General features: G+C 44.9%; 1 protein-coding gene across 5 annotated transcripts in view; it reads right to left on the reverse strand.

Annotated features, from left to right (window-relative positions):
- LOC112257980 (zinc finger and BTB domain-containing protein 16-A) overlaps positions 1–26,678 on the reverse strand; it is a 137,514-nt gene that overhangs the window by 44,015 nt on the left and 66,821 nt on the right. For all 5 annotated transcript variants that reach the window (XR_002954668.2, XM_024431971.2, XM_024431970.2 and 2 more), the window contains exon 4: positions 15,954–16,040. Coding sequence is in view for 4 of the 5 variants with exons in the window: in XM_024431971.2 (XP_024287739.1) it covers positions 15,954–16,040 (87 nt within the window). In the remaining variant the exon portion in view is untranslated. The remainder of the gene's footprint in view (positions 1–15,953; positions 16,041–26,678) is intronic.

A 26,678-nucleotide genomic window follows, 5' to 3' on the forward strand; every position in this document is an offset into this window, starting at 1 on the left:
AGTCACACTAAAGGGAAATCTTAACGCTACAGCATACAATGACATTCCAGATGACTTTGTGCTTCCAACTTGGTGGCAACAGTTTGGGGAAGGCCCTTTCCTACTTTCAGCATGACAATGCTCCCGTGCACAAAGCGAGGTCCATACAGAAATGGTTTGTTGAGATCAGTGAGGAAAAACTTGACTGCCTGCACAGAGCCCTGACCTCAACCTCATCAAACACATTTGGAATGAATTGGAACGCCGACTGCGAGCCAGGCCTAATGGCCCAACATCAGTGCCCGACCTCACTAATGCTCGTGGCTGAATGGAAGCAAGTCCCCACAGCAATGTTACAACATCTAGTGGAAAGCCTTCCCGGAAGAGTGTAGGCTGTTATAGCAGCAAAGGGAGGGCCAAGCTCCATATTAATACCAATCATTTTGGAATGAGATGTTCGACGAGCAGGTGTCCACATCCATTTAGTCATGTAGTGTCTATTTCGGCCATGGGCTTCTAAGAATGCCAATTGCAAGTCTGAATGCAGACTACTAGTGACAATGATAAAAGGCACTATAATACCTTATAAATACGGTGTCCTCCAATGGTTCATTGATGTGTGCTAATGGATGGAAAATAAGGCCTAAATTAAATAATTATCTATTATAAGGAACATCATTGTCATTCTCCTGAGGTATGGGATATGTCTGGTGTTGCCCTAGATTGCCTAAAAGCAGATAAACAATCCAATTCAATAAATTGGTCCTGCAGGAGAATTATGAGAGAGAGATTAGTGGGAGATAATCATTGAACTGTAATGATAGCCGTAATTGCACAAAAATGGCCCATAAATTCATTTGTGAATTAAAAATCACAGAAACTGAAAGGAAAGAGGAAAAACCCTACGGCGATTGCACTGTCTGCATGCAGTTCACCAAACTGCCTCTGAACACCAGGTGGAGCTCTTCTGACTCAACCACCCCACTGTGTTCGCAGTGCCTCGACTCTCTGCTCCACAAGTGAAACGAATGCAGGCAGGGGGAAGACCTCAAATGACCTCACAGAGTTGGAACAGGCTCCAGAAATCCTGGATTTTAATTTTTCCACTTTACTACAGCTGTAATGTGTGTACAATAAAGATACAGATCAGGGGCTGAAGATTAGCCTATAGAAAGTAGGTTCGGGGGGGGGTCAGGAGTTTGTTGCGCTGCACTAAAAGTCACTGAGGGGGATAGGAAAATACCAGATTATTCCAGTCAATGAGTGAGAGTTGCTACTCTGCCAAAGCCTCAAAACATAGAGGCTAAATGGGGATAATTGAATCTGCCTTGTATTGGAAACATCGCTCAGACAGCAATATTGGAGAAACAGCTCAAAGCCCAACCTCAGATGTTTACAGCAGATATTATGATATCAATGTATTCAGTGTTTTTACAGAGTGACTCAACCAGCTAACCTGTCGCTCTGACGTTTCAGTCTCTCCCTCCTACCTTCTCCGTCACCTCACAGCGAAATGGTATATCGCAATGTGCAGTCAGTCAGTGATACTTTGAGAGTCCACTCAGACAACCACAGTGTGGGCATCCCCTCTATCCCCCTCTGCAGTCGGTAGTCTCTTCTCCCTGTGGGCTGTAGATCATCCCCGACAGACCCCAGGAAATTACAGCGTGGAGAGGAACTTATCGCGAGGCCAGAGTGGCCGTTATAAATCGCCACACTTTTCAGGGAGTTTGCAGGCACCTTGTAGTAGTGGTCTGCTTGGATAAAAACCTGACCCAGACATACATACACCAACATACAGATATGAGCCAAAGGGGCAAATGCAAACCCAGATGCAGTTATGCACAAACACATACAAAAAAGTGAGACACCAAAAACAGACACTCTGTCCTCACACATTTAAATAAATGTCTCTGAAAGTATTAAGCACACATGCACATAAATTAACTGCAAAAGGTTCAGGATAACACAACCTTTTTAGAAAAACACAAATTAGAAGGGAATGAGTGAAACGTTTAACTGAATACCTAATATTTCACTAAAAAGGGAACCTAACCAGTAAGTGGACAGGCCTTGCATTCTGGTGTGAACTGTTATTTTTTTAAGACTTGTGCCCTTTCACCTGGCCCCGAGCCCTAGCCTAGGGTTAAAGTATAATCCAGGTCCTGTGACTACAAAGGCTGGCCCCTGAGGGCCAAGGATTGGCACATTTTTTGAATTGCACTGTCATCTTGAGCCCCGACCGAATGCACATCAAAGGATTACATGGCCAGGCCTCTTCCTTCCACTTGTGTTAAGACAGCAAATGGCCAAACCAATTCAGTCTTCTTCTCTAAAGCATTAAATAAATTGGACTTGCTTTTGGAGAGGAACATTTTGCTTGGGTGAGGAGAGTATGATCTCAGAGAACTTTCAGAATAAACCGCTATCAAATTAAACGGCAATCCGACTATTGGAAATTCACAAAGTTTGTTTTTAGATGTTTTATGTCAGCTCTTATCTTTGAAAATATTCATCTTAAAAGACTAAGTCTCAATATCATTGCTGCTAAAAACGTTCCATAACAGTTTTTGTGCTTTTAACAGCCTCGTAACTCAGCCTTAAATTCCACATTTTGTTTTATAGATTTTCGGTCAATAACGTTTAAAAGAAAAGCACCCTTTGAATTTAAGACCAATTCGCTCGGTTTAAGAGCGGCTTAAATTGATGTTCCCTCCCCCATTTTCACAGGGTGAAGAAGATAAAGAAGAAGAGGGAGAAAAAAGTTTTTTGTGAGTCTTCTCTCCTGGCGCGCCACTGTACAAAAGGAAGCAGATTTGCGGAGGAGATGAACCCTGACCCCTAAGCCGCTGAAAGGTCCTCAAAGGCCCAAATACCACCCAATCAATCACATTCCAGGAGCAGTGGTCAGCGGGCCGTGTGGTCGGACTGTAAACGGACACCGGGCCCTGGAAGGGGGGCCTCTAGACTGAACCCCCACCACCACTTCACTCCAGCCCTCGGAATTCCATGGTGGTGGTGGGGGGGTTCTCTCCCTCCTGGCTGGGGGATCAATTGGGGCCAGAGTGGACACACCAACAGGCATTCATAGTCTAGAAATGAAACTGAACACAGTGAGCCACTAGCTAACACCCTCTAATTTCCCATGATAAACTGACCAAACTAGACAGACCAGAATTACACTAAACCGAGTTAATGAGCCAAACTAACTTAGTCTTCAAATGATTTCTTTTCTCTTACTTTCCCCATTTCTTTTTGATGCTGTGGATTCCAGATGAAGTAAAAAATAAAAGGACAAGGAGCAGTGACATATGGGAGTTGAAACTGGACCAAACGAGGCTATATTGAATTAAGAACCCAGATCAAAGGTTTACCAGTAATGACAAGCCCCACAAAATTGCTAATTAAATGTACAGCATTCTAGAGGAATGGATAATCAGGTAGAAGCGCTGACTCACTCACAAAGCCAACACCTGTGCAAATAGACAAAGCCCTTATCCAGCCAGTTAGGATTTCCAAACACCAGAATAACCATCTGACGACATTCTTGACACAGAGAAAAACACAATTTCACCCACACACACAGAAAATGTACCCCTCCCCTTCCTTTTCAGGAATTAACACTGAACCTTTATCTAGCTTTAGCGCCATTTCATTTTGTGGGGTTTCTGTGACTTGTTAAAGGCCTGACCAGGTTCCATCTATCAAAACAATCCTGCTCCTCTGAAATCTTCTATTAACTGATAAGAACCAGGCCCTCCATGGGAGTAATGGGTCCCACCTGAGTTCCCACTTCGCACTGTCATCCGCCATCGAGGGAAAACTAGTCCCTTCCTCTGAGGTACAATGCCTCCACATTCCACTCTTTCTCTGCTTCCGTTTCTGTCAGACTCTGGTCAAAAAAACAAACAAAAAAAACAGTCACAGCACTTCTGTGTGAGATTTAGGCTATGATCCTGAGTCACCCCAGTCCACAGCACTTCTGTGTGAGATTTAGGCTATGATCCTGAGTCACCCCAGTCCACAGCACTTCTGTGTGAGATTTAGGCTATGATCCTGAGTCACCCCAGTCCACAGCACTTCTGTGTGAGATTTAGGCTATGATCCTAAGTCACCCCAGTCCACAGCACTTCTGTGTGAGATTTAGGCTATGATCCTGAGTCACCCCAGTCCACAGCACTTCTGTGTGAGATTTAGGCTATGATCCTGAGTCACCCCAGTCCACAGCACTTCTGTGTGAGATTTAGGCTATGATCCTGAGTCACCCCAGTCCACAGCACTTCTGTGTGAGATTTAGGCTATGATCCTGAGTCACCCCAGTCCACAGCACTTCTGTGTGAGATTTAGGCTATGATCCTGAGTCACCCCAGTCCACAGCATTTCTGTGTGAGATTTAGGCTATGATCCTGAGTCACCCCAGTCCACAGCATTTCTGTGAGAGATTTAGGCTATGATCCTGAGTCACTGCAGTCCACAGCATTTCTGGGAGAGATTTAGGCTATGATCCTGAGTCACCCCAGTCCACAGCACTTCTGTGTGAGATTTAGGCTATGATCCTGAGTCACTGCAGTCCACTGCATTTCTGGGAGAGATTTAGGCTATGATCCTGAGTCACTCCAGTCACACAGCATTTCTGGGAGAGATTTAGGCTATGATCCTGAGTCACTCCAGTCACACAGCATTTTGTCAGACTTTGACAAACGCCAGCAATACCCATATTTCCGAGTCACAGTAATATGATTTAATAGGAAAAGCACAAGCGCATCTGGCTTGAAGAGCGGCCCATCTCACTGAGTCTATGGGCCTAATGCCAACACAGAGTAGAGATTTACCGAGGTTAAGCCACCATAATCAATATGACACTGTTAAGTGCACTTTGATTGTGCAGTGCACATTGGAGATGGACATACCTTGGTGCTCCCCCTGGTCTGCAGCTGAGCATTCTCCAAGCCTAAACTGGCTTTTGAATGTCATTGTTCCGGGGACATTAACTTTTATATGATTTGATGAGATGGACAAAGAGAGGATGCTGCGGCCATCTTAATTTGTATTGCTCCTCGCGCCATTAGAGTCCAGTCGATTGGCCGGGGGGAGCTAAGGTTTGTGTAATCACACACACCACACACCATCCTTTCACAGAACACAGGTAGCGAGCGACGGTGAGCGGCTAAATTGGCCAGTGTGAAACTCATGTCACTAGGCAACCAGATCTGATGGTTCCTTTGTGCGGGGTGAAAGGTTGGAAGTGCTCACACTAATCTCCCCGCTTCGCAATTAAATAACAGAAGAGCCATTTCAAACCCCCTCTCCTCTTTCTGTGGCGACAACAGCAAAAAAAGAAAGCAAGTCAACCCCCATCTCTCCTCTACCAATTCCTTCTTTGCTAATCGAAAAGTATTTGCACTGTAAATTAAACGTGGCCTCTTGCGTCACTGTTTTTTTTTACAAGATGAAACGCTTCTAAAGAATCCTCAAACGGCTCAAGGCTCAAATCTAATTCTGCAGGAAAATTGACTCCCAATACCGCTGTGGACAAAAGGGCCTTGGTTATTGTGATGGCCAGGCCTCTGTTCCTTCTCCGGCAAAACCTTCCCTATTCAAAGCCCCTACGCCACAAGGGTAATATGTGGCAGGCATATTTCAAGGTGGGAAACAGGAAGACAGCCAGGCTACAGTGTTGTGAATGTTAAATCTGGGGGAGTTAATGCGTGTTGGAGACAGGATGGGCTGCTGGGGTCATATTGTAACGTGCTGAGAGACATCTCCGAGAGCGAGGGGGTGTGGCGTCCAGATTGCCCAGCTTCTCCAGCTTCCTGCTGGCTTTCTTTTACGGAGCGTGAATCGCCGAACCTCCGGGAGTCCATAATCTCTCCTACGAAACTTTCTCGCCAACAATGTGCCATAAAGCCCGCTCGCACCGAGCGATTCTCCCCGACTGCTCCGCCAAACGGATTCTGATTCCCAATTTGCTGCCAGATCTCCCCCTTCTACAACAGGCTCTTCCTTCACTACCCCCAAAACTGTGTTGTTCCCCATGTTCCCGTAGCGATGCCACAATGCCACCACGACACCTTCTAAGCCGTGACCCAGAGGCTAGAGAACGGAGAGGCCCAGTTGGGTACTTCTCACTGGCTGGGGTAGGCGGTGGAAGGAGGCTGTGTCGGTGCACACTCACACACACTGCCCCTCGCATAGACGCCTCAAAATGCACGAGGCGCAGTCAATAAATGCACAACTCATTGTGGGAATTTACACTTGGCCTAAAGGCTAAACATTCCTGCCATGGCAGATGATTACTTCTGGGTGTTGGCCTGCCGCCGTCCCACCGCATGGTATCCATCAGGCCGGCTGAGCATCCCTACGCCTGGAAAACTCATTTATATCCTATCAGGGGAAAACATTTGTTTGGAGAGGGGAGCAGAGAGAAAAAAACAGGGAGAAGAAGAAGAGACCGTAGTCTAGGTCTGCACTTGATTTAATTTGGTCACTGACTCAGACCACTTGTACACTTCTTATTTTGGGAAGTGAGTGAGCGAGAAAAAAAAGTTCTGTCTAGGAGAGCGGAGAGAAGAGGAGCGTTGAGTTTAAGACCTTTTAGGGCTGCAGAAGAGGTTGATAGATCCACTATTAAAATATGTATTTGTTTATTTGGATCCCCATTAGCTTTTGCAGAAGCAGCATCTACTCCTCCTGGGGTCCAGAAAAAACACAACACACTGGTACACTGATAGACAAGGACAGTCACACACATTACAAATACAACGATATTCAAACAAAATAAAGAATAAAACAAAAAAAAACACTCTGTGTTAGAGTGTGTCTGTGTGTGTCCCCACCGTTCCAAGAGACCTTTCATCTTTTTTTTTAAAGGTAATTCTGCTGTTTGCTTGAGTAATTGGAGATGGAAGGGAGTGACATGCGACCATGGCTCTGTATAATACAGTGTGTTGCTGTATTCGTTTTAGACTTGGGGACTGTGGAGAGACCCCTGGTGGCATGTATTGTGAGGTATCTATGGGTGTCGGAGCTGAATGTTATTTGATTATGCTGACAATCTGGAATTTTCATTACAGTAATACTTCTGATAAAAACTAGAAGAGAAGCAGCTAAGTCGCCTCAACCTGGAAAGACTGGCCTGCATTTTGTTGATGTTAGTTCCGTATATGTGTTACAGGGCTAGTTATGTTTTCACTTGACACTGCAGAAATATGTTTTTGATGTTTACGTATTCCTATTTGTTGAATGAATTTACATATCAATAAGGTGTTATGCCATTGGTCATACATGCAGATAGAGGGAGACCGCAAACTTAAATTCTTCCCAGTCTGATATTGACAGGCAAGTGGTACAGTAGGTCACACTCTGAAACGTCTATTTTCATATCTACAATGTGTACTATGTACATGTTCTGATGTGTATATATTTATGTTTGAGTCATTTAGAAAACTCTTATTCAGAGCGACTTACAGGAGCAATTAGGGTTAAGTGCCTTGCTCAAGGGCACATCAACATGTTTCACCTAGTTGGTTAGGGGATTCGAACCAGCGACCTGCGGTTACTGGCCAAACCACTTAACCACTTACCTGTAAAATACTGTGGGCATCCTGGGATGTGTTTTTATGTTATTGTAGTAAGAGATGAGTTAGCGTGCATGCTCTAATTGTAGTGGCCACATTAGCTCCCTGCTAATTCACTTATTTCCATGCTAACAGACCAATCACGAATCTACAGCCATCAACATATGGTTGTCCTGCACATCTAATGTGCTTCCTTGTGTCTATCGTCAGGTACTTATGTTTGTTGTATTTTGTACTATTTTTGTCACAGTTATGATGTTTGATTACAAAATGACCCGTCTGATATTGACACGCAAGCGAATAAACATCCGTCAACTGGGCTCGACTGGCTGGACAGAGTTACAAAGTACAATCACATCTGTTACACTGGTGACGAGACTTTGCGCCTTTGCTGGACATCTGTTACATGTACAGTTACGGGCAAGACGTACTGCTCACTTTTGAGCCAGTTGCAGCTTTGCTGGGTCTTCCTTTGATGGGACAAGACCAGAGCCTGAACAACTAGTGCATTTGATGTGTCAAAAAACGCAGAACTATTTTTTAGAACAAACATACCCAACCCATCTTCACAACAACTTTGTCAATATGACTTGACTATGATATTTGACCATCCAATGTTATACCAAGGAGTTTATTTATTTTTATTCAACTAGGCAAGTCAGTTAAGAACAAATTCTTATTTACAATGATGACGTACCCCAGCCAAACCCTAACCCGGACGACGCTGGGCCAGTTGTGCGCCGCCCTATGGGACTCCCAATCATGGCCAGTTGTGATACAGCCTGGAATCGAACCAGGGTCTGTAGTGACACCTCTAGCACTGAGATGAAGTGCCTTATAACACTGCACCACTCAGGAGCCCATGAAAAGTTCAGCTTCCTCAACTTGCTCAATGGTCACACACTTTTTACACAATTCCAGATGAGATTTAGGTCTTTGAGACTGTTTTGAACCAAATACAATGCTTTTAGTTGTAGATGTATTTAAGACCAGTGCATTATTAAATCACCCATTCTGGTACTGACTAACTCCTTATTTAGAATGTCAGTGACCTCACTGGCTTTGGGTGCTGACATGTAGAGAGTGGAATCATCTGCATACATAGTCATTCTAGCATCTTGTAAGACCGGTGTCAAGTCATTTATAAAAATAGAGAAGAGTAATGGCCCAAGGCAACTGCAATAACACAGATTCAGACAGACAGTCAGCTGAAAGATTTCTTTAACTGCACTTTAGCAAATGTTACCCATACTGCATAGCACAACTGTTTTAACTGGGACAGTGGGAGGTTTGGGTTTCAATGCTTGGCCTGTGTCACCTGTTAAACTTCTCCTGCAAAGTCAAATGACCCTGACGTATTCTCACTCGCTTTCAGTCTTTTCACTCATCAAGAGCTTTCACACAGGATGATGAATGAAAAAAGACTGGGCAAAACTAGAGAAGGTGAAAACAAAATGGGAATGGTTGAGTTCTGATTACCAGTAACATCAAAAGGAGATTCTCCTCTTTCAATCAGAAGGGGGTCAGTCTGGTTGAGCCCATTCTTGTGGTATATTTAGGAGATACAGTATCCCTCCCTCTGAACCATGTGACCTTCGGTGGGAACTAGGCATCACCTGGGAGGAAGGACCATCAAGGGGACCAATCCCAGCCTCTCTACAGTGACGGACAGTTTAGCCGTCACATCAACTGTCACTCCGGGTCTCACAAGGACACATATCTCTGCATTACACCTGATGACCAAACAGGGGACAAATACTATTACATCAGCCAAAAGTGTCCGTGCAATTCATAGTGGTTTATAAGGACACAAAAATCTACACAATACATACACAGTACACTTTTATGACAACTATGCCTCAATAGGGTACTACGAAGGGACAAAGACATTTGCTACAAGTGCACTCCACTGTGGTTTACAATACGATACCTGCGTCGACCCTGAGTGCCCTCCACGGGAGGGAGTCAGACAGACAAATGGGTAATCTGCCGGAGTGAAGGACAGCTTGCTCAATAATGAATGGCTAGTGAAATATGGTGGCTAGCGTCTAGCCATGCTCATCAGCATTACTGCGCACCCGATGACCGCAGCAGGGGGGCATTCATGACGCTAACGCGACAATCAAAAATGAAACGCTACCCAATAACCTCCATGTACCTCCAGTTACTATTTCTAGACGGTTTGTGCTGAATAAACGTGGTTATGTCGGTGTGGTAATACATCTACTTATTCAAACCTTGATTTGCACATAAACACATCAGAATTGAAGATCTTTCAGGCAAACAGAAACGCTTCATACCAAGGTTGTGGGGAGCACACGCACGCACTATCCATTGTGGCTCTAATGCTCACTGACAACTTAATAACGTCACAATTAACTAAATGCTAAACAGACGCTCCCATTCGCCTAATGTGATTGAGATAATCAACACTTTTGACGTGACCCCTGTGCACCGGTGGCAACGGTCCAATTTAGGAGAGTCATGTGGGAAGGGTGTGTGTGGGGACTGATTGGGAGGCCACCAGTGTGAACATTTTCAGATGTGGGAGAGAAAAACAAAGTAGGGGTGGGAGGGAAAGCGAGAGAAAGAAGGAAAGAGGCCTCATGGTTTATTTTCTCCCTGTGCCATAACACAGGCGTGTTGTCCTCCCTTTTCTCTCGCTCACTGTCCAAACTATTTCTGTCTTGAGAAAGAAATTGTTTACTCTGTGGCCCGGTCGCTGGAGTCACGCCGTGTTCCCACCGGCTAAACCCACTGTTGCCTCTCCAAAATGTTTAGCATATTTTCCCTGTAACACAAGACTTAAAAAGGAGGGGAGGAAAAGGGGGGAGGGAATAGAAAAGGAGGGGTAGTCCCTTCTATTATTTAGGGATCTTCACTGAGGAGCGGTCAGAGTGCTTGTCTATAAACATGACTACCACCATCTCATAGAAAACACGTTGCTTGGCCTCCCGAGTGGCGCAGTGGTCTAAGACACTGCATCACAGTGCTAGCTGTGCCACTAGAGATTCTGTGTTCGAGTCCAGGCTCTGCCGCAGCCGGCCGCGACCGGGAGACCGTGGGGTGGCGCACAATTGGCCCAGCGTCGTCCGAGATAGGGGACGGTTTGGCCGGCAGAGGTGTCCTTGTCACAATCGCGCACTAGCGACTCCTGTGGCGGGCCGGGCGCAGTGCATGCTTACACAGTCACCAGGTGCACTGTTTTTCCTGACAGATTGGTGCGGCTGGCTTCCGGGTTAAGTGAACATTGTGTCAAGAAGTAGTGTGGCTTGGGTGGGTTGTGTATCGGAGGATGCACAGCTCTCGACCTTCGACTCTCCTGAGTCCGTACGGGAGTTGCAGCGATGAGACAAGACTGCAACTACCAATTGGATTACCACAAAATTGGGGAGAAAACGGGGTAAAAACCCCCACCCTGCTACACTTCCAAACTTGGACAAAATCAGATGAACTTCCAATGCCAGAAGGTGACATTCGGATAATTTGCATGATCGGCAAGAGCGCCCAATTCTAGAGGGGGGCAAAAACTGACAGTGCAGATGTAGATGCATTGATGGCACTCATATTGCGTCATCAAGCTCAAAAGTCACATCAGGACATAGAATCTCTCTCCTCCTAGTTCAAACCATTAAGATGTGTCTTGTGTGAGAGGGGTGTGTCGTTCAAGCGTGTTGCTAAATGATCAATGTCAGGTGCTATAATGTGATTCCACCAGTGACTTGTGAGGTGGAGATGGAACCCTCCGGAGCTATACGATAGGTGATATACAGTGCCTTCGGAAAGTATTTAGACCCTTGACTCTTTCCACATTTTGTTAAGTTACAGCCTTATTCTAAAATTGATTTAAAAAAACAAAACAAATTCAACAGCAATGTACACACAATACCCCATGATGACAAAGTGAAAACAGGTTTTTAGAATTTTTTGCATTTTTATAATTTTTAAAACAGAAATTCCTTATTTACATAAGTATTCAGCTCCTTCGCTATGACACTCAAAATTGAGCTCAGGTGCATCCTGTTTCCATTGATCATCCTTGAGATGCTTCTACAACTTGACTGAATTCCACCTGTGGTAAATTCAATTGATTGGACATGATTTGGAAAGGCACACACACCTGTCTATATAAAGTTCCACAGTTGACAGTGCATGTCAGAGCATAAACCAAGCCACGAGGTCGAAGGCATTGTCCGTAGAGCTCCGAGACAGGATTGTGTTGAGGCACAGATCTGGGGAAACATTTCTGCAGCATTGAAGGTCCCCAAGAACAGTAGCCCCCATCATTCTTAAATGGAAGAAGTTTGGAACCACCAATACTCTTCCTAGAGCCACTCCCCAGTAAAAGGCACATGACAGCCTGCTTGGGGTTTTCCAAAAGGCACCTAAAGATTCTCAGACCATGAGAAACAAGATTCTCTAGTCTGATGAAACAAAGATTGGACTCTTTAGCCTGAATGTCTGGAGGAAACCTTGCACCATCCCTACAGTGACACATGGTGGTGGCAGCATCATGCTGTGGGGATGTTTTTCATCAGCAGGGAGACTAGTCAGGATCGAGGCAAAGACGAACGGAGCAAAGTACAGCGAGATCCTTGATGAAAACCTGCTCCAGAGGACTCAAGCTCAGACTGGGGCAAAGGTTCACCTTCCAACAGGACAATGACCCTAAGCACACAGCCAAGACAACACAGGAGTGGATTCCGAACAAGTCTCTGCATGTCCTTGAGTGGCCCAGCCAGAGCCCGGATTTGAACCCAATCGAACATCTCTGGAGAGACCGGAAAATAGCTATGCAGCAAAGCTCCCCATCCAGCCTGACAGAGTTTGAGAGGATCTGCAGAGAAGAATGGGAGAAATTCCCCAAATACAGGTGTGCCATCCTTGTATATATCCTGCCTGGTTGGCCCTCTCTCTCTCTACCGCACCTGCTGTCTCTAACTCTGAATGCTCGGCTATGAAAAGCCAACTGACATTTACTCCTGAGGTGCTGACCTGTTGCAACCTCTACAACCACTGTGATTATTATTATTTGACCCTGCTGGTCATCTATGAACATTTGAACATCTTGGCCATGTACTGTTATCTCCACCTGGCACAGTCAGAAGAGGACTGGGCACCCCTCAGAGCCTGGTTCCTCTCTAGGTTTCTTCCTAGGTTCTGGCCTTTCTAGGCAGCTTTTCCTAGCCACCGTGCTTCTACACCTGCATTGTTTGCGACTCGAGGCTGTAATCGCTACCGAAGGTGCTTCAACAAAGTACTGAGTAAAGGGTCTGAATACTTATGGTAATGTGATATTTCAGTTTGAAATCTTTTATAAATGAACAGACATTTCTTAAAACCTGTTTTTGAGTCGTCATTATGGGTATTGTGTGTAGATTGATGAGGGAAAAAAACCATTTCAATCAACTTCAGAATAAGGCTGTAACATAAAATGTGGAAAAAGTCAAGGGGTCAGAATGCTTTCCGAAGGCGCTGTAGGTGGGAGTCGGGTTGGGCTGCCCTTAAAAAGGAAGTAAGCCAGACCAGGCAGTGGAGAACCTACTGCGTGAACACATACTGTGCATGTTCGGAGTAATGTACATGCATGCACAGGGATATAACCTAACCTAAGCACATACCAAGTAACACAAAATATAAAGCCTGTTTCACAAGCAGTGTGAGTCTGAGCGGTTAAACAAGCACCGTGGCAGCTGATACTTCTGACGTCAACTGGCCAGAAGGGATGCCACAATAGTGCCCATTGAAAGAGCAGCATTACCCAGAAATGGGCATGACATCAGGGCCAAATATTGTCATTTGAGAACAACAACCCTTGCTGCCAAGCAGCCGCTCAGATAACATCTGGCTTTGATGGTCAACAATGTTTTCCCCTCCTATGTTTTCCTCTGTCTGGTGTTCGACCCCTGTGCAAAAACAGTGTTTTATATTGAATTATTCTTAGTCATTACAAAGGAAAATAATAGGTCTCCAATTGCACAATAACTAATATTATCTTTATAAAACAATATTCTTATTTCAAGTCTTACATTCGATTTAGAGTGTACGGTGCGATGACTGCGCGAAGGGAACAGGCCTTCGCTCTCTGCCCTTCTGTACCCTCTCTGTCAGCAGGAGTCTGAGACCCGGACGTTTACAGCGCCACGTAAAACTCTCATCATCCTAAACACCACCTCCATGTCGACGGCCATTAACTATTTACATAGCGGGTGCGACACAGTCACACAACCACCGGACTGTGGACCGAGGGGGTAGAAAGTGAGTGGGGAGAAAGAAATCTCTAGCTGTTAAGTAACTGTTTTCTCTGGGGTTGGATGGACACAGCAGCTCTCAGAGGAGCACTTTTCTTACTTTGAAAAAGGTGTATATTACATCTCATTGTGAACTTTGAGTCATTCAAACATTTCTGTATAGCAGAGTGAGAGTAAACAGAACAGGGATTCCTCACCGTTTATTCACCTCTCAATCTCACCTTACATGAGTCATGCTTAATGGACACGTTGTTCTAAAACGGCTTCAAGTATGAGTAATCCCCTTCCTGACAGTGTACAGTAAGTTATGTGTTGCCACACAGGCATACAGAGCCGCACACAAACAGAATAAGGTGACAACCCATTTTCCAGAGCTAGTAAACTGAGTAAAGCTAAGCATATGGGTGAGCATATTGAGGGATGGAGCCGGCGTATCAGCCTAGCCATGCGTTACAGCACATTTTAAAATATAAGCCTGGCGGGCCTCGGGGGAGACTGGCCTCACTGCTGTTCCAATACCTGGCAGGAAGACAAGTCGTGCTGCCCATTTTTCTAGACCAGACTGGAATGCTATATTTAGAGCTGCATTCCTTTCTGCTGGTATGCCTGTCCAATCATTAGCCTTGTTTAACCCCTCTTCACTCCGGGACCCTCGAATTGGTCAATGCCGCTCCGGAGGCCCCAGCCGCTGTCAAATAGGGGGCCTGCTCAAGTGGGGCTAGCCCTGAGACACGAGTGTCAAAAAATGCAGGGCCAACAAGATTGCTCCGGAAAGTTGTTCGAGTCAGGTTTGGATGAGACGTGTCAATGCCTCCATGATACGGGGTGTCACATAGTCCATCCTGATTCTGTTTGGGTATTTTTCTACTGCAGTACACAGACAAGCTCCCCCCATTTCAAATACAAAACAGAACATGACTTTCCTGCAGGTTGAGTAACATCACCCTAACAATGGCTAACTCTCAATGAGTACAACAAAACTATATCTACTGAAAAAGTTTTAATTTGAGAAAAAAAAGGAAGAGATAAATGTATCACTTGGGAAGACATTGAGGTTGATATAGTGACAGGAGAACATTGCTTGGATCACATTACCAGTCCATAGTCCTGAAAGAGGATGGCTTGTTGTTTGTTTGGCCAGTCACATAAGTGTGGAGTGATAGAATGGCTGTAACCCAGTAAACCGCGGGTCACACACATCAATGCTACACACCAAAGGTTGTGACCCATCTGACACACTCTGGAGTCCAACAGTCACAACACACCTAGTCACCCTTCCCACAGTATCAAGCAGCGGTGGCTCAACACACTGTGAGCGGAGGGAAACCCGAGTCGGCCATATATGAGTCAGTGATCTTTGGAATCTGCTGGAAAGACGTCGCCATCCTCATCCTCCTGTCGCTGATAAACCAGACTGGCTTGCCAAGTGAAAGGCACCCCCCCCACCGTCCAGTCCCGTATTGATTACCACTGCTTTATTTAAAAGGCCTGATATGATCCAGTCCCATCCAGCTAGCCAGTGGACGGTAGGTCCCAGGTCTGGGTGTCTCTTCCCTTCCCCCTCTCTGGCATCCAGGCTGTGTCATCAGGCTGAGGGAGCCCGTGTGCCAGGGAAGATTCCAGACCCTCACCTTCCACTGGCCACTGTGGCGTGAGCCAACCGGCTTATAAACATAACTCAGGGGGGTTTGGCTTTATGCCAGAAGCCATGCATGTGGATATGTTCACCGCTGAGTCTTTTTGTTTCGGTCAGCGGCAAGCGCCATAATACATCACCTATTGTAAACACACAGTGGTGTAAAAACAACTAAGACTTAATAATGAGTCAACTATCATTAAGGTCAACAAGCATTAGACGTTACTCAATATACTTCAGACCATTTAGGCACACTAAAATTCATCTGTTTTCTTTGGCCATATTTGTAGCCATCAATCTGACCTGTTTCGCCTGAATTGGTTCAAACTTTAAGCTCAAGAGCGTACTGTAGACACTTGCACAACAGACACAGACAGAGATGGGTGTACAAGACCATGGTGGGAGTGGAGCAACTGTTTCAAAGAGATCACAATCTCCCTAACACACAGAGTGATGGGGGAACATGTGGAAAGCCTTATTGAAGCAGATGTGGGGGGGCTGTGTTCTTACATGTGTGGATCTGTCTGTGAGCCTCCAGAGCATCCTCCTTCTGGAACTGGGCCCCACACTGGTCACAGACAATGGCCTTCTCACCAGCTGCAACACAGGAGAGGAGACAGGAGGGTGTCAAATATGGATGGGTGTTTATAGACCGTATATGAATAGAAAAAGGTGTGTACAGCAGTAGTTATGTAGGATGACATAATATGGTTCCTACAGTGTAGTTGGCTTAACTCTACTTGCGTAGTACAGCATGTGGGGTAGTGCTACATAGCCTTCGGAACAGCTATACCATTTTTGTGTAGTGAAAACATGTATTTAAATTAACAAACTGATACTGCCAAGAGCAGAGCAGAGTGCAGGTTTTTCTTTTAAAGATATCATAAAAAACAATTCCCACGCACCTGTAACAAGCAAACTCAGATGTATAAGTGATGTTCCTATTTTTGAAAATTGGTATTGACATAGCACTGAATATTACATGAGCCATTCATTGTGTCTGAGCAGCTTTATTAGTGCAGTATGGGAACATGTGCCAACGTTGGGCCTCTTCTCTTCACACTGCACTTCTACAATCCAATTCAGTTCAATAAACTTGATTTATTCCCCAGCCAGGGGCAATAACAAAATAATGTTTATTGAATTGAACTGTATGAGTGCAGCATGAGGAGCAGAGGTATTTATCAAAACACAAACAGGGGGTGCTATGGGAGCACGTCAAGGCTTGCTAACTCGCTGTCCTGCTCCACCCAGATATCAAACAGGTGTGTTCGGTGTTCCTGTGTGGTCCTGATCCCAGGACAATGAGAACCCTAAACCAGACCTTGGTTGTTCTGTTCTTGGCATCGTCTCCAAGGGTTACGACACCCTCCGGCAGCAGCAGCAGCAAATCAAAACAGGAAGTTAATTCTCATAACTTTTTTTGGTCTCCGAGATAGAGAGAAACTGGGTGTCGGTTTTGCAACACTATTACAAAACAGCTACACTGTTAGTCTGAGGAAGACAAGTTACACTGAGGCATGATGGACAAGATGGAGTTGTACATTTGCCAGTTACTTATGTAACTTATGTAACTGTTTGAGTTATTGTACTAGACCTTAACTGTGATTTCACACACTCACAGCACAAGGCATTAGTTCCTATAGCCATTTCTTCTACAGAAATATGGACTTCAGTAGAAAAAAACTTGCCAAAGGAATACCCTTGATTTTCTGCATATTTTAAGGCAACGTATGGGCAGGGATGTTTAATGCAGAGTTGAACATATGGCACAATTTGTCTGTTAAAAGATACTTAACCTTTGGAGAGGAAACCGTGTTCAGGTGAGAGACAGAATATCACATTTTAAATTTGCATTAATAAAAATCAGCTCCCCCTGCTTCTTCCAGAGCCCAATGGAGATTATTGGATATTATAGGGTCAGGATTCTTTCCTGGTTGGGTCACATGGTCTAGAACACAGGTAGGCAATTAGATTCAGCTGCCGGACAATTTGAGGATGGTCTGGAGGCAGGAACTTAATTATAATAATTTGTCAAATTACCATAATTAAGACCAAAGAGAGATGATTTTCAAATACAATTTCATACCTTGATTACATTGAGACATGATAATGTTTATTTTATTTACGGGAATACAATAGATTAAAATCCTTTTCAGCTGAATTCTTAAGAGATTTTAGTGTCTTCTGACCAAAAGTTCTAATACAAAAAAAAAAATATATGAAAAATAAATGTATTATTTATGCCTGTTTTGGCCCGCCGTTCACCTGTTGCCGACCACTGGTCTAGAAAGACTCCTGGCATTGACTATAATGCTTTTTTGACTGCTAGGTTCATTCAATGTACTGTAACCATGAGCAGTCCTCACTAAAAGGGACCATGAGCCAATTCAATCTTTACCTGGGGGGATCCAGCACAGCGCAGGCTTAGTGAACCGGGGCCCCACAAATGGCACAACACTAACCGCTCCCCAGGGAGGCTGAAGTGTACACCCCGGCACATGGACATAAATCTTTAGAGGAAGTGGCGGCGTGACGCCCGTGTCTTTATGTGGACAAAACCTCCGTGGCACCTTATTGGTGTGGGTCATTACTGTCTGAGTGGGGAGGAGGACCGTTAGAGGGGTCACAGCACCCAGTCAGCCAGCCACCCAGCTGGCAGGCAGGACCTGTTCAGGAGGCCACTGAAAAACCCTAACCCAAATTAAAGTGATACATTTTCATTCCCTTTCCTACTTATTTTTTTATCAATAGAAGGCATCTCGTAGCCAGCTAGAGGAGAGGTGAGAGAAAAACTCCTGCCTGGCACAGTGCCTCCCTCCCCCGACCCTCTGCCCCGGGTAGTGCCGTGGAAGCACCAACTCTGCGGCTCAAAATAACTGCCTGCCTCTCCAGAGAGAGAAAGAAAGAAGTGGCTATAAAATAATTGTTCTCTAACAACCCCTGCTTCCTCCCTCCTTGGCCTCCCTCCTTCAAGTTGCCACAACCGGGCCCTAACCTGACATAATGGGCCTTGCACAACTGTTGCTTCGAATAACCCAGGGAAAAGGAGGGGGAGTGGGGGTTTGTGCCACGTGCCACGGACGGACCCTTTTTGCTTCCTCCTCTGTAATATTGCACAACATATTTTGGCAGCGAGATTTTTTGTGTTTCAAAAAGAAACAGAACACTTTGTTTATGGCCTTGCGTGGCAGCCGTGGCGAGAGGAAACCTCCTTCTCCTTAGGGAGATGGGATATGCAAAAAAACACATTTCCAATTCAAAACAGGCATATAATACACACGTGTACATGTGTGAAATAGGACAATTATAAGCACCTACCAAATTATTATTAAAACAAAGTCACGGCACAGATTGGAGGGAGGTGGGGGGTGGTGGGGAACTCGAGCTGAGCGAAGTGGTCGCGGTGGGAGGGCTACAGCATGTGTTTTTGTAAGGGGGGGGGGCACCCCTGATTGGAAGTGCCAGTAGCCCACCCCACGATGTGTCTGTGCTAACCCAATCTAACGGAGCCCATCCGCACCGCATCACACCGCCACACACACAGCCTACCCTCAATGTGATCGCATAACTATGCCATTCAACTGCACTTCTCAGACAGAAGATGCAGTTTGTTCCTTTTGTGGAGAGGCAGAGAGAGAGCACGAGAGAAAGAACACGAGAGAGAGAGAAAGAACACGAGAGAGAGAGAGAGAGAGAGAGAGAGAGAGGGGGAGGGATATTTGAGCAGACAAACACAGAAACCAACAAAAACACAGCCTGGCTGTTCGGTGAGCCTACACAAATGGGTTACGCAAGACAGTACACTGGGTGCAAAAAACCCCCACACACACACACACACACACACATCCGTCAGAACAATGAGTACAGACACCACGCTCTCCCTTTTTTCCTCTCTCCCTCTCCTCTCCCTTCAGCGGTAACGAGCTGTGCTGTACAGTTTTATTTACACTACCCTCTTATCAGTCACAGAACAGTACGGAGACTGCCAATTGGAAAGGACAGCCCAGAACTGTGTGTTCCCTCGCTCAAGTAGATGTGTACCGCAGGCAGCACATTTTTTATCAACCAAGACAAAAATCCTGGGCCGCAGCCAGGATTCCTCTCAAAACACACACACAGGCACACACACAGTGTGTTACGCACGCACAGACACGACACACATAGACCAAGGGCACACAGCACTGACTAACAAACATATACAGTAATTTATACAAATAGACATACAACTACCCATAGACACGTGTAGCACAGACACAGACAGACAGACAAAATACTTGGATACTCGGAATTACACGATTGTGTAAGCAAACACTGTACAGTAGATAAGATAAAACTGTTTTCCCCCTTGCAAATCCTGACCATAAGGACATGGGAGAGCGGTTAGCTGGTTTACAATGATATTGTTATCAGCAGGGGGGGAAAACAGAAATAAAAACAGAAAATCTTCAGGCCACATGACAGTTTTATGGTCTACTGCTCAGAACGAGGATGTCTAGAGACGAGGAAAGCAGACAAATATTGACTTGCCGAATGTGAGGGCGTGTGCGTGCACACAGACACACACCAAAGCAGTCTCTGAATTCAAACCCTCAAAATGGATGCGCTTCAGCACAATCAGTCACCCTTGTTTTTTGATGCTCAAATCTCTTAATCCATTTTGCCTGCAAACCAAATTTGTCTGTCCAGTAGGTCACAGACAGGCTTTTTTCTCCCTCGCCCTCTCTGTTGCTCGCTCTTTCCTCTGTACAATAAAGCTATTTTCAGTGCTCTTGCCTTGGGGATACCAGGGGCATCTCAGTCCACATAATCCCCCGACGTCAGTCAGAGCCTTGTTCAGGCAGTACACTAGTCTGAGCCTCAGCCTTGTCTGGGCCTTTGAAGGCCAGATTGCCTGCCTGCTTGTCATAGCAGCCACACTAACTCACATCCTCCCTACCTCCCCATCCTTCCAGCCCACCAAACTACTAGGGCTGGGACGATACTGGTATCGTGATACTTGTTAGTAAAGAAACAAAACACAAAGCGGATTTAACTTATTTTGGAAAACAGCCGAAACGTTGGAAACAAAACATCATTATGTTGTCATCCAGAGTCAATTATTTATTTTCCGAGCTATAAAACACTATATTTTACATACAGCAGGTTTTTAAAAAGCTGTGTGTTCATTTTTGCTATGGTACAATATTATGATACTGGTATCACAACCCTACAAACTACCTTTCACTCTTCCTCCCCAACACCTTCCTCCTCTCTGCCACAGAGGTGAAAGTTTCCATGTGTTCTCCGGCTTTACCTACTCCCCATTTTTTCCGGAAGTGGGTCGCTAGACGTTCTTAAGTTATGACATGTTGGCGTGTTCCACCTCGGTCCGGCACGCTCGGACACAAAGGCCTCTTAAAGCTTTGGGGAGGAAACATGAGCCGGGCCAGAGAGGACCCACTGGGGCTTTGCTGGTGTGAAGTGGCAGGAAATGAGGACGGGACCTCCTGAAGTCAGTCCGGCTGGCTGCCCCTGTTCCCCCTCTGCTCCCTCCAACACAGGGGCCATTCCTCAAGGAAGACTTCCATTCCTCAAGGCAAAGAGGCCTGATTTGAATAGCCTTGGTCTCCACAATAGAGGGAGATCAACTCCTAATGCGGAGGTCAGGCCAGTTTGGGCCAGCTGTCCTCAAAAGCGACCGTTGGAATGACACCCTAACAAGCCATTTTGTTTCTAAGACAGCTTTCATTTGAATGGTTTGATGTGAGTGGATGCAGTTCTCCCTTTGCATTCAAACCAAGTTAATTGAACCAACACAGACAGGCCACTGGTGCGTAACACAGGCCTAAATGTACATCAATGTACTGAAAAAGACCTATCCACAGTTCAGAAAATGGTAGCCATGATTAGTGGGGGACCGTTTCTATATCAAACATATCTAGACCCAGAGCTAGTCACTGTGTCACTCCCCTGGCCTGGGAAGGTCATGGAATGTTCCAGGACATAAACACTTCTTTGAACTGTTGGAGCTGAGCGATAACCGTTGGATTTGGTTTTTGGCGAGGGGACGGGAGGCTGCAGCTTTTTTCCATATGAACCTGAGAGTCTGACCACGAGGTGAACCCTCGACCCCCCATGACTATTGCAGGACACAGAAAACCCGCTGGATACAGCAATTGACATGTCTTTACAGTGCTGTAAATGCCTTTATTGCTTAGGAGAAATAGATGGAAGGGAGGCGTTTTCGGTTGTCATTTGCCAGCCTTTATATTTGGCCTGGGGAAAAGATGACTGTGTGAAGCCGGTTCCAACAGACGCCTCTAGATGCCTTTTAACAGTACCAGTCAAAAGAAACGGCCAATGTAAAACAGTCCAGCCACTAAAAAGCAACCAAAGACCGGGCAACCTGGTATTCAAATGTAACAAAAGACAACAAGCTGTGGCCATAAAAGACAATCATGTGGTGCTGCTGTATTTGAGCCAGTATCGCAAAGATGGCATGAACAATTGGTTCAGAAGCCGTAGAAATGCTGCACAGTTCCTGACAAATGGGTGCTACAGTGTCTGCAGTGAAACAAAATGGTCACAGGGCTAGAAAGGGGAAACTGAAACGATGGCAGAGCCTGCTGCATACGCGCTCTCTCCACAGGTCAATAACCTGTAAAGATTTAGCATTTAGGGCCCATTATTTCCTGCTTTCAAGTCACACGTTGTCAAAGGAACTACTGGGTTTATTAAGGCCAGAGTAGAGTTAGGATGCCTGGGGGGTGGGGGCTGTAGGCAACAATTACCTCTGGGACAGTAAATGAGACAGGAAAAGGGAGGGAAAATATTTGTTTTGGGAGGGAAGACGGACAGAAATGTTTAACAGAAGACTTTAAAAATGCCCAAATCCAAGATGGTAATAATTCCTTTTCAATGGGATTGTGAGAGTTTCCGTAATACAATGCCAATAGCAAGGGGACTCTATGTACCTGAAGATTTGTTGGTGACAGCTGAACATCACTAATCCAGATTATCCCTTAAAGACGAGAACAGTCTGAAATATGTGGACATCTGAAGTGCCAACTAGGAGCACATGGTCGCAGAGCCAACAGAAACAAACTGCCGATATGGCCAAGAAGAGATAATAGGAAATCCAAAAACCAAATCAACTGGAAATGTGGAAAACATGCAGCGTTTAACTGCACTCAGGTGCACTGATTTACATACTTGTTTATTTCGTTTGCATCCAAAATGATTTTTCACCCAGTTAAAACGCACAAAGTTTTATTGCCAACGAGTTCAAACGGAATGTGATATAAATTATACAAATTCCAAAAGTAAAAGTATTGAGTGAAAAAACTTCACCTTAAATAGTCTTAAAAACCTTCATCTTTGGCCAAGATGTCTGCCAAATGACAGAAGGAGTTTGCTGCTTGCTCTTTCCATTATGTCATTTGTTTTTCTGAGAGAGGGGGGACTGAGCCATAATCTTTCCTAGCAAGAAGTGGAAAAGGGGAAAAAGTAGGGTGAGAGAAAGTGAGAAAAAAGAAAGTCAATTCCATAAACATTTTTTTCTTCACAAAAGTGGACAGTGTGACGGGCCATTAACTTCCTCACTAAAACGTTTTACAATGTCCTGCCACACATTCCAGATCTGCTGCCCTCTTCCTCTGAAGCAGCTCCTAGTCAGTCACTCTGCAGTGCAACACAGCACCCAGATATAGTAACGATAGAACCGACACTCGAGAAGTGACAAGCCATTGGCCGAGAGCCAACAAAGGCTAAGAATCTGCTGGGCAAAAATAGGCCAAGCTGCCACTGTACAGTCCTTTCTTTACTGAACAAAAATATAAATGCAGCATGCAACAATTAACACTTTTACTGAGTTCAGTTCATATAAGGAAATCAGTCAATTGAAATAAATAAATTAGGCACCTAATCTATAGATTTCACATTTCTGGCCAGGGGACCAGCCATGGGTGGGCCTGGCTCCCAAGTGGGTGGGCCTATGCCACTGGGGAGCCAAGCCCAGCCATTCAAAATTATTTTCCCCCCACAAAAGGGCTTTATTACAAACAGAAATACTACTCAGTTTCATCAGCTGTCCAGGTGGCTGGTCTCAGACGATCCCGCAGGGTGAAGGGGCCGGAAGTAGAGGTCATGGGCTGGAGTGGTTACACATGGTCTGCGGTTGTGAGGCTAGTTGGACATACTGCCAAATTCTCCAAAATGACATTGGAGGCAGCTTATGGTAGAGAAATTAACATTCAATTCTCTGGCAACAGCTCTGGTGGACTCCCTCAAAACTTGAGACATCTGTGGCATTGTGTTGTGTGACAAAACTGTATATTTGAGCATCCTTTTATTGTCCCAAGCACAAGGTGCACCTGTGTAATGATCATGCTCTTTAATTAGCTTCTTGATATGCCACACCTGTCAGGTGAATAGATTATCTTGGCAAAGGAGAAAGGCTCACTACCAGGGATGTAAAAAAAATTGTGCACAACATTTGAGAGAAATAATCATTTTGTGCATATAGAACATTTCTGGGATCTTTTATTTCAGCTCATGAATCATGAGACCAAAACTTTACATGATGCGTTTATATTTTTGTTCAGTATAGTTAATCTATAACTACATTTTTGACACCTGAAGGGATAGTATAGTAGCTCCTTTGACTGTGCTCAGACTTGAAAGGCACTACTGGCTAGACGGCTCATCAATTTAACAGAGAGCAGAAGCATCTCCTCTGAGAGGCTTCCTGAGCCCCAAACGACAGACAGTTTACTCCAGTCAAAAATAGTCCTCCCTCTGCCTGACCACCAAGATTAGTATTCCGAGGCCATTTAATAGTTCGCAACAGTTAGAACATAATATCCACGCTCTGCTTTTATGCTGCACCTCCTAGTGGAATTAGTAGCATAAAAGCAAGCCTTGTGTGTCCTGGCTACTTCCAGATGGCTTTGGGAGTGCTTTTATCTTTTTTTCCCCCTCTTTCACTTTCTCTCTCTCTCCCTTTTTTTTCATACATGAAAGCACCGTCTGCGGATCTTTGCTTAGCGGGTTGATTGTCTCTTCATCCCGAAAATAAAAAAATTCTTAGAGTATTTCAGAAGGGAGTCTCTTCCATAAATGGGATTCATAGCTTTCTAATCTGTGCTGAGAAATTGATCTAAAACTTTCCCAGAGCTATCGTCCAACTTACATAATGCAATAAAGGCCATGCCTTGGAGGATATTTACTTTCATGGCCATTTACGTGGCAAACAAATCATGCTTTCTTTTCCTGGGTTGGCATTGTGGTAGCGTATGACAGAGTTTATTTCCGTCACGAAATGGCCCACAAAGATTAAATCCGTCTCGTATATTTTTTCGGGGGGGAATGTTGTGACAAGACCAATCTGGCAAATTATGCAAGTGTCGTCAGTGTCATACCATGTTTATAGATGGTAGATTTTCATACAAAATAAATCAAGAACATATTGCATTGATAGTAAGCTTAGGTCTTAACCATAGAACATTTCTGCATACAACAGAATGCTATGTGCTTGATAGCAATGACAACTACGTGCAAAATATAATTTTCACATGGTTAACGGATTGTCATATAATTGAAGGGTGCAGACTAAATGAAGTCTGGAATGGTGGTCAGGTCTGACAAAGGACATTTCCCTAATACCATTACACAAAAGCCATGCTTTTGCTGTGGTGACAGCTAATAGAAAGACCTAAGTGCATGGTTATGGGATCATTTTAGGACACGCGACAGTGCTCTCCCACACTCACTGGAACCTGCTTAAACACCCAGACTGCCTCGGGTAAAAAAATAAATACTGGCCCAGCTCGACTGGCCCAGCTCTGCCAGTGCCAACAAATTCCTCTCCTAATTTCAGTCACAGATAAACACTAGATAATCTTATAGCCACTGCAATGTATGATACGTGGTTATGTCATTAGAACAACAACAACATCAGTGTTCTTCTGCTGAGCCAGATAGAGAATCAGTGGCATTTTATGATAAGGGCTGATTTTCATCCTTCCCAGATGTTTTCCTTTTCTGAGAAAATCCTTCTAATTGAGATATTTTGATGCGGGTGTGACGTAGTCTGATTAGTCAGGTCACACGTTCTCTCACTCTCCCCAATTTACACCAAGGTTGGTTGTACTCGCTCCAGCCAATGCTGTCCTCTGGGTGAGTAGGTTAACCAGCTGGTTATTATTTTTTGATATGTAGTCAACACAGGCAGCCACAGATACATTAACAGTGATCATTCAGACTGTTTAATATACAGACAGTTCGTCGGGCTGACATGTATGGTTACTAACTGAAGCTACAACTAGGCTTGGACAGTATACTGTACACCAGGGCATTTTTAAATACCCAGGGTGATTTTCAATACAAATAGTTTTGAATATTTGTATTTTTAAAGAAACACGTGCACGCACACACACTATGTGTAACCCCAGTCAGATGTCCCCCCCCCCCCAGCGTGTGTGTGCATGCGTGTCTGCGGCTTTCTGGGCGATGAAATGGAGTGGGCTCCGGGCCTGACAAAAACACCAATCCATACAGGCCACAGGCTCCTCTCCAATCTATTTCTGCTCAGCTGGTTTTAAATGAAGTTATTATGACTCATTAAAATGCCCGCAAGCTTGTGGAAGTCGGCCAATTACGATTTAAATTTAGCCTCTCTCACAACCAAGCGCGCTCCCCCCACTCCTCCCTCCCCTAGCTCCCCGTCTAGTACACTTTTCTGGCTCTTTTATTGCATTGCTATCCCCCCCCCTCCCTTTTCGCCTGTTCCAACCACACATCACTGCTTTTCAACCGCAGATTTACAGCTGGTATCAATTCCTTGATCTTTGAACACAAACAGAACCCAATACACAAACAAGTCATTTCTGCCCGGAGACATGCAAACAAATACACACAATAACTTCAAAAAGGGGAGACACCTTGAGTTACGTTGTTTCCTTACGCCTGCAGTTCCAAAAATGTTACTGTGAATAAAAAATATCTAACAAAAATAGTCGCCCCTCAATTGCATATACTTTCAACCCAAAACGTTATGCATGTTGCTGGCTTTCCTTGCAAGTATTTTTCTGACTCTAATCATGACTGCTTCACATCACTGCTTCACATCACTTCCTGAATATTGACTTCCATGTCTTGTTATTAATGGGACGAGGTTGACATTTAAGGGATCAGTGTTGATGCTATCATTCTATTTCGTAATTCTTTATTGCATTCCTCAGAACTTGCTTAGTG

This window comes from Oncorhynchus tshawytscha, linkage group LG09, assembly GCF_018296145.1.
Source record: "Oncorhynchus tshawytscha isolate Ot180627B linkage group LG09, Otsh_v2.0, whole genome shotgun sequence".
Taxonomy (NCBI): Eukaryota; Metazoa; Chordata; class Actinopteri; order Salmoniformes; family Salmonidae; genus Oncorhynchus; species Oncorhynchus tshawytscha.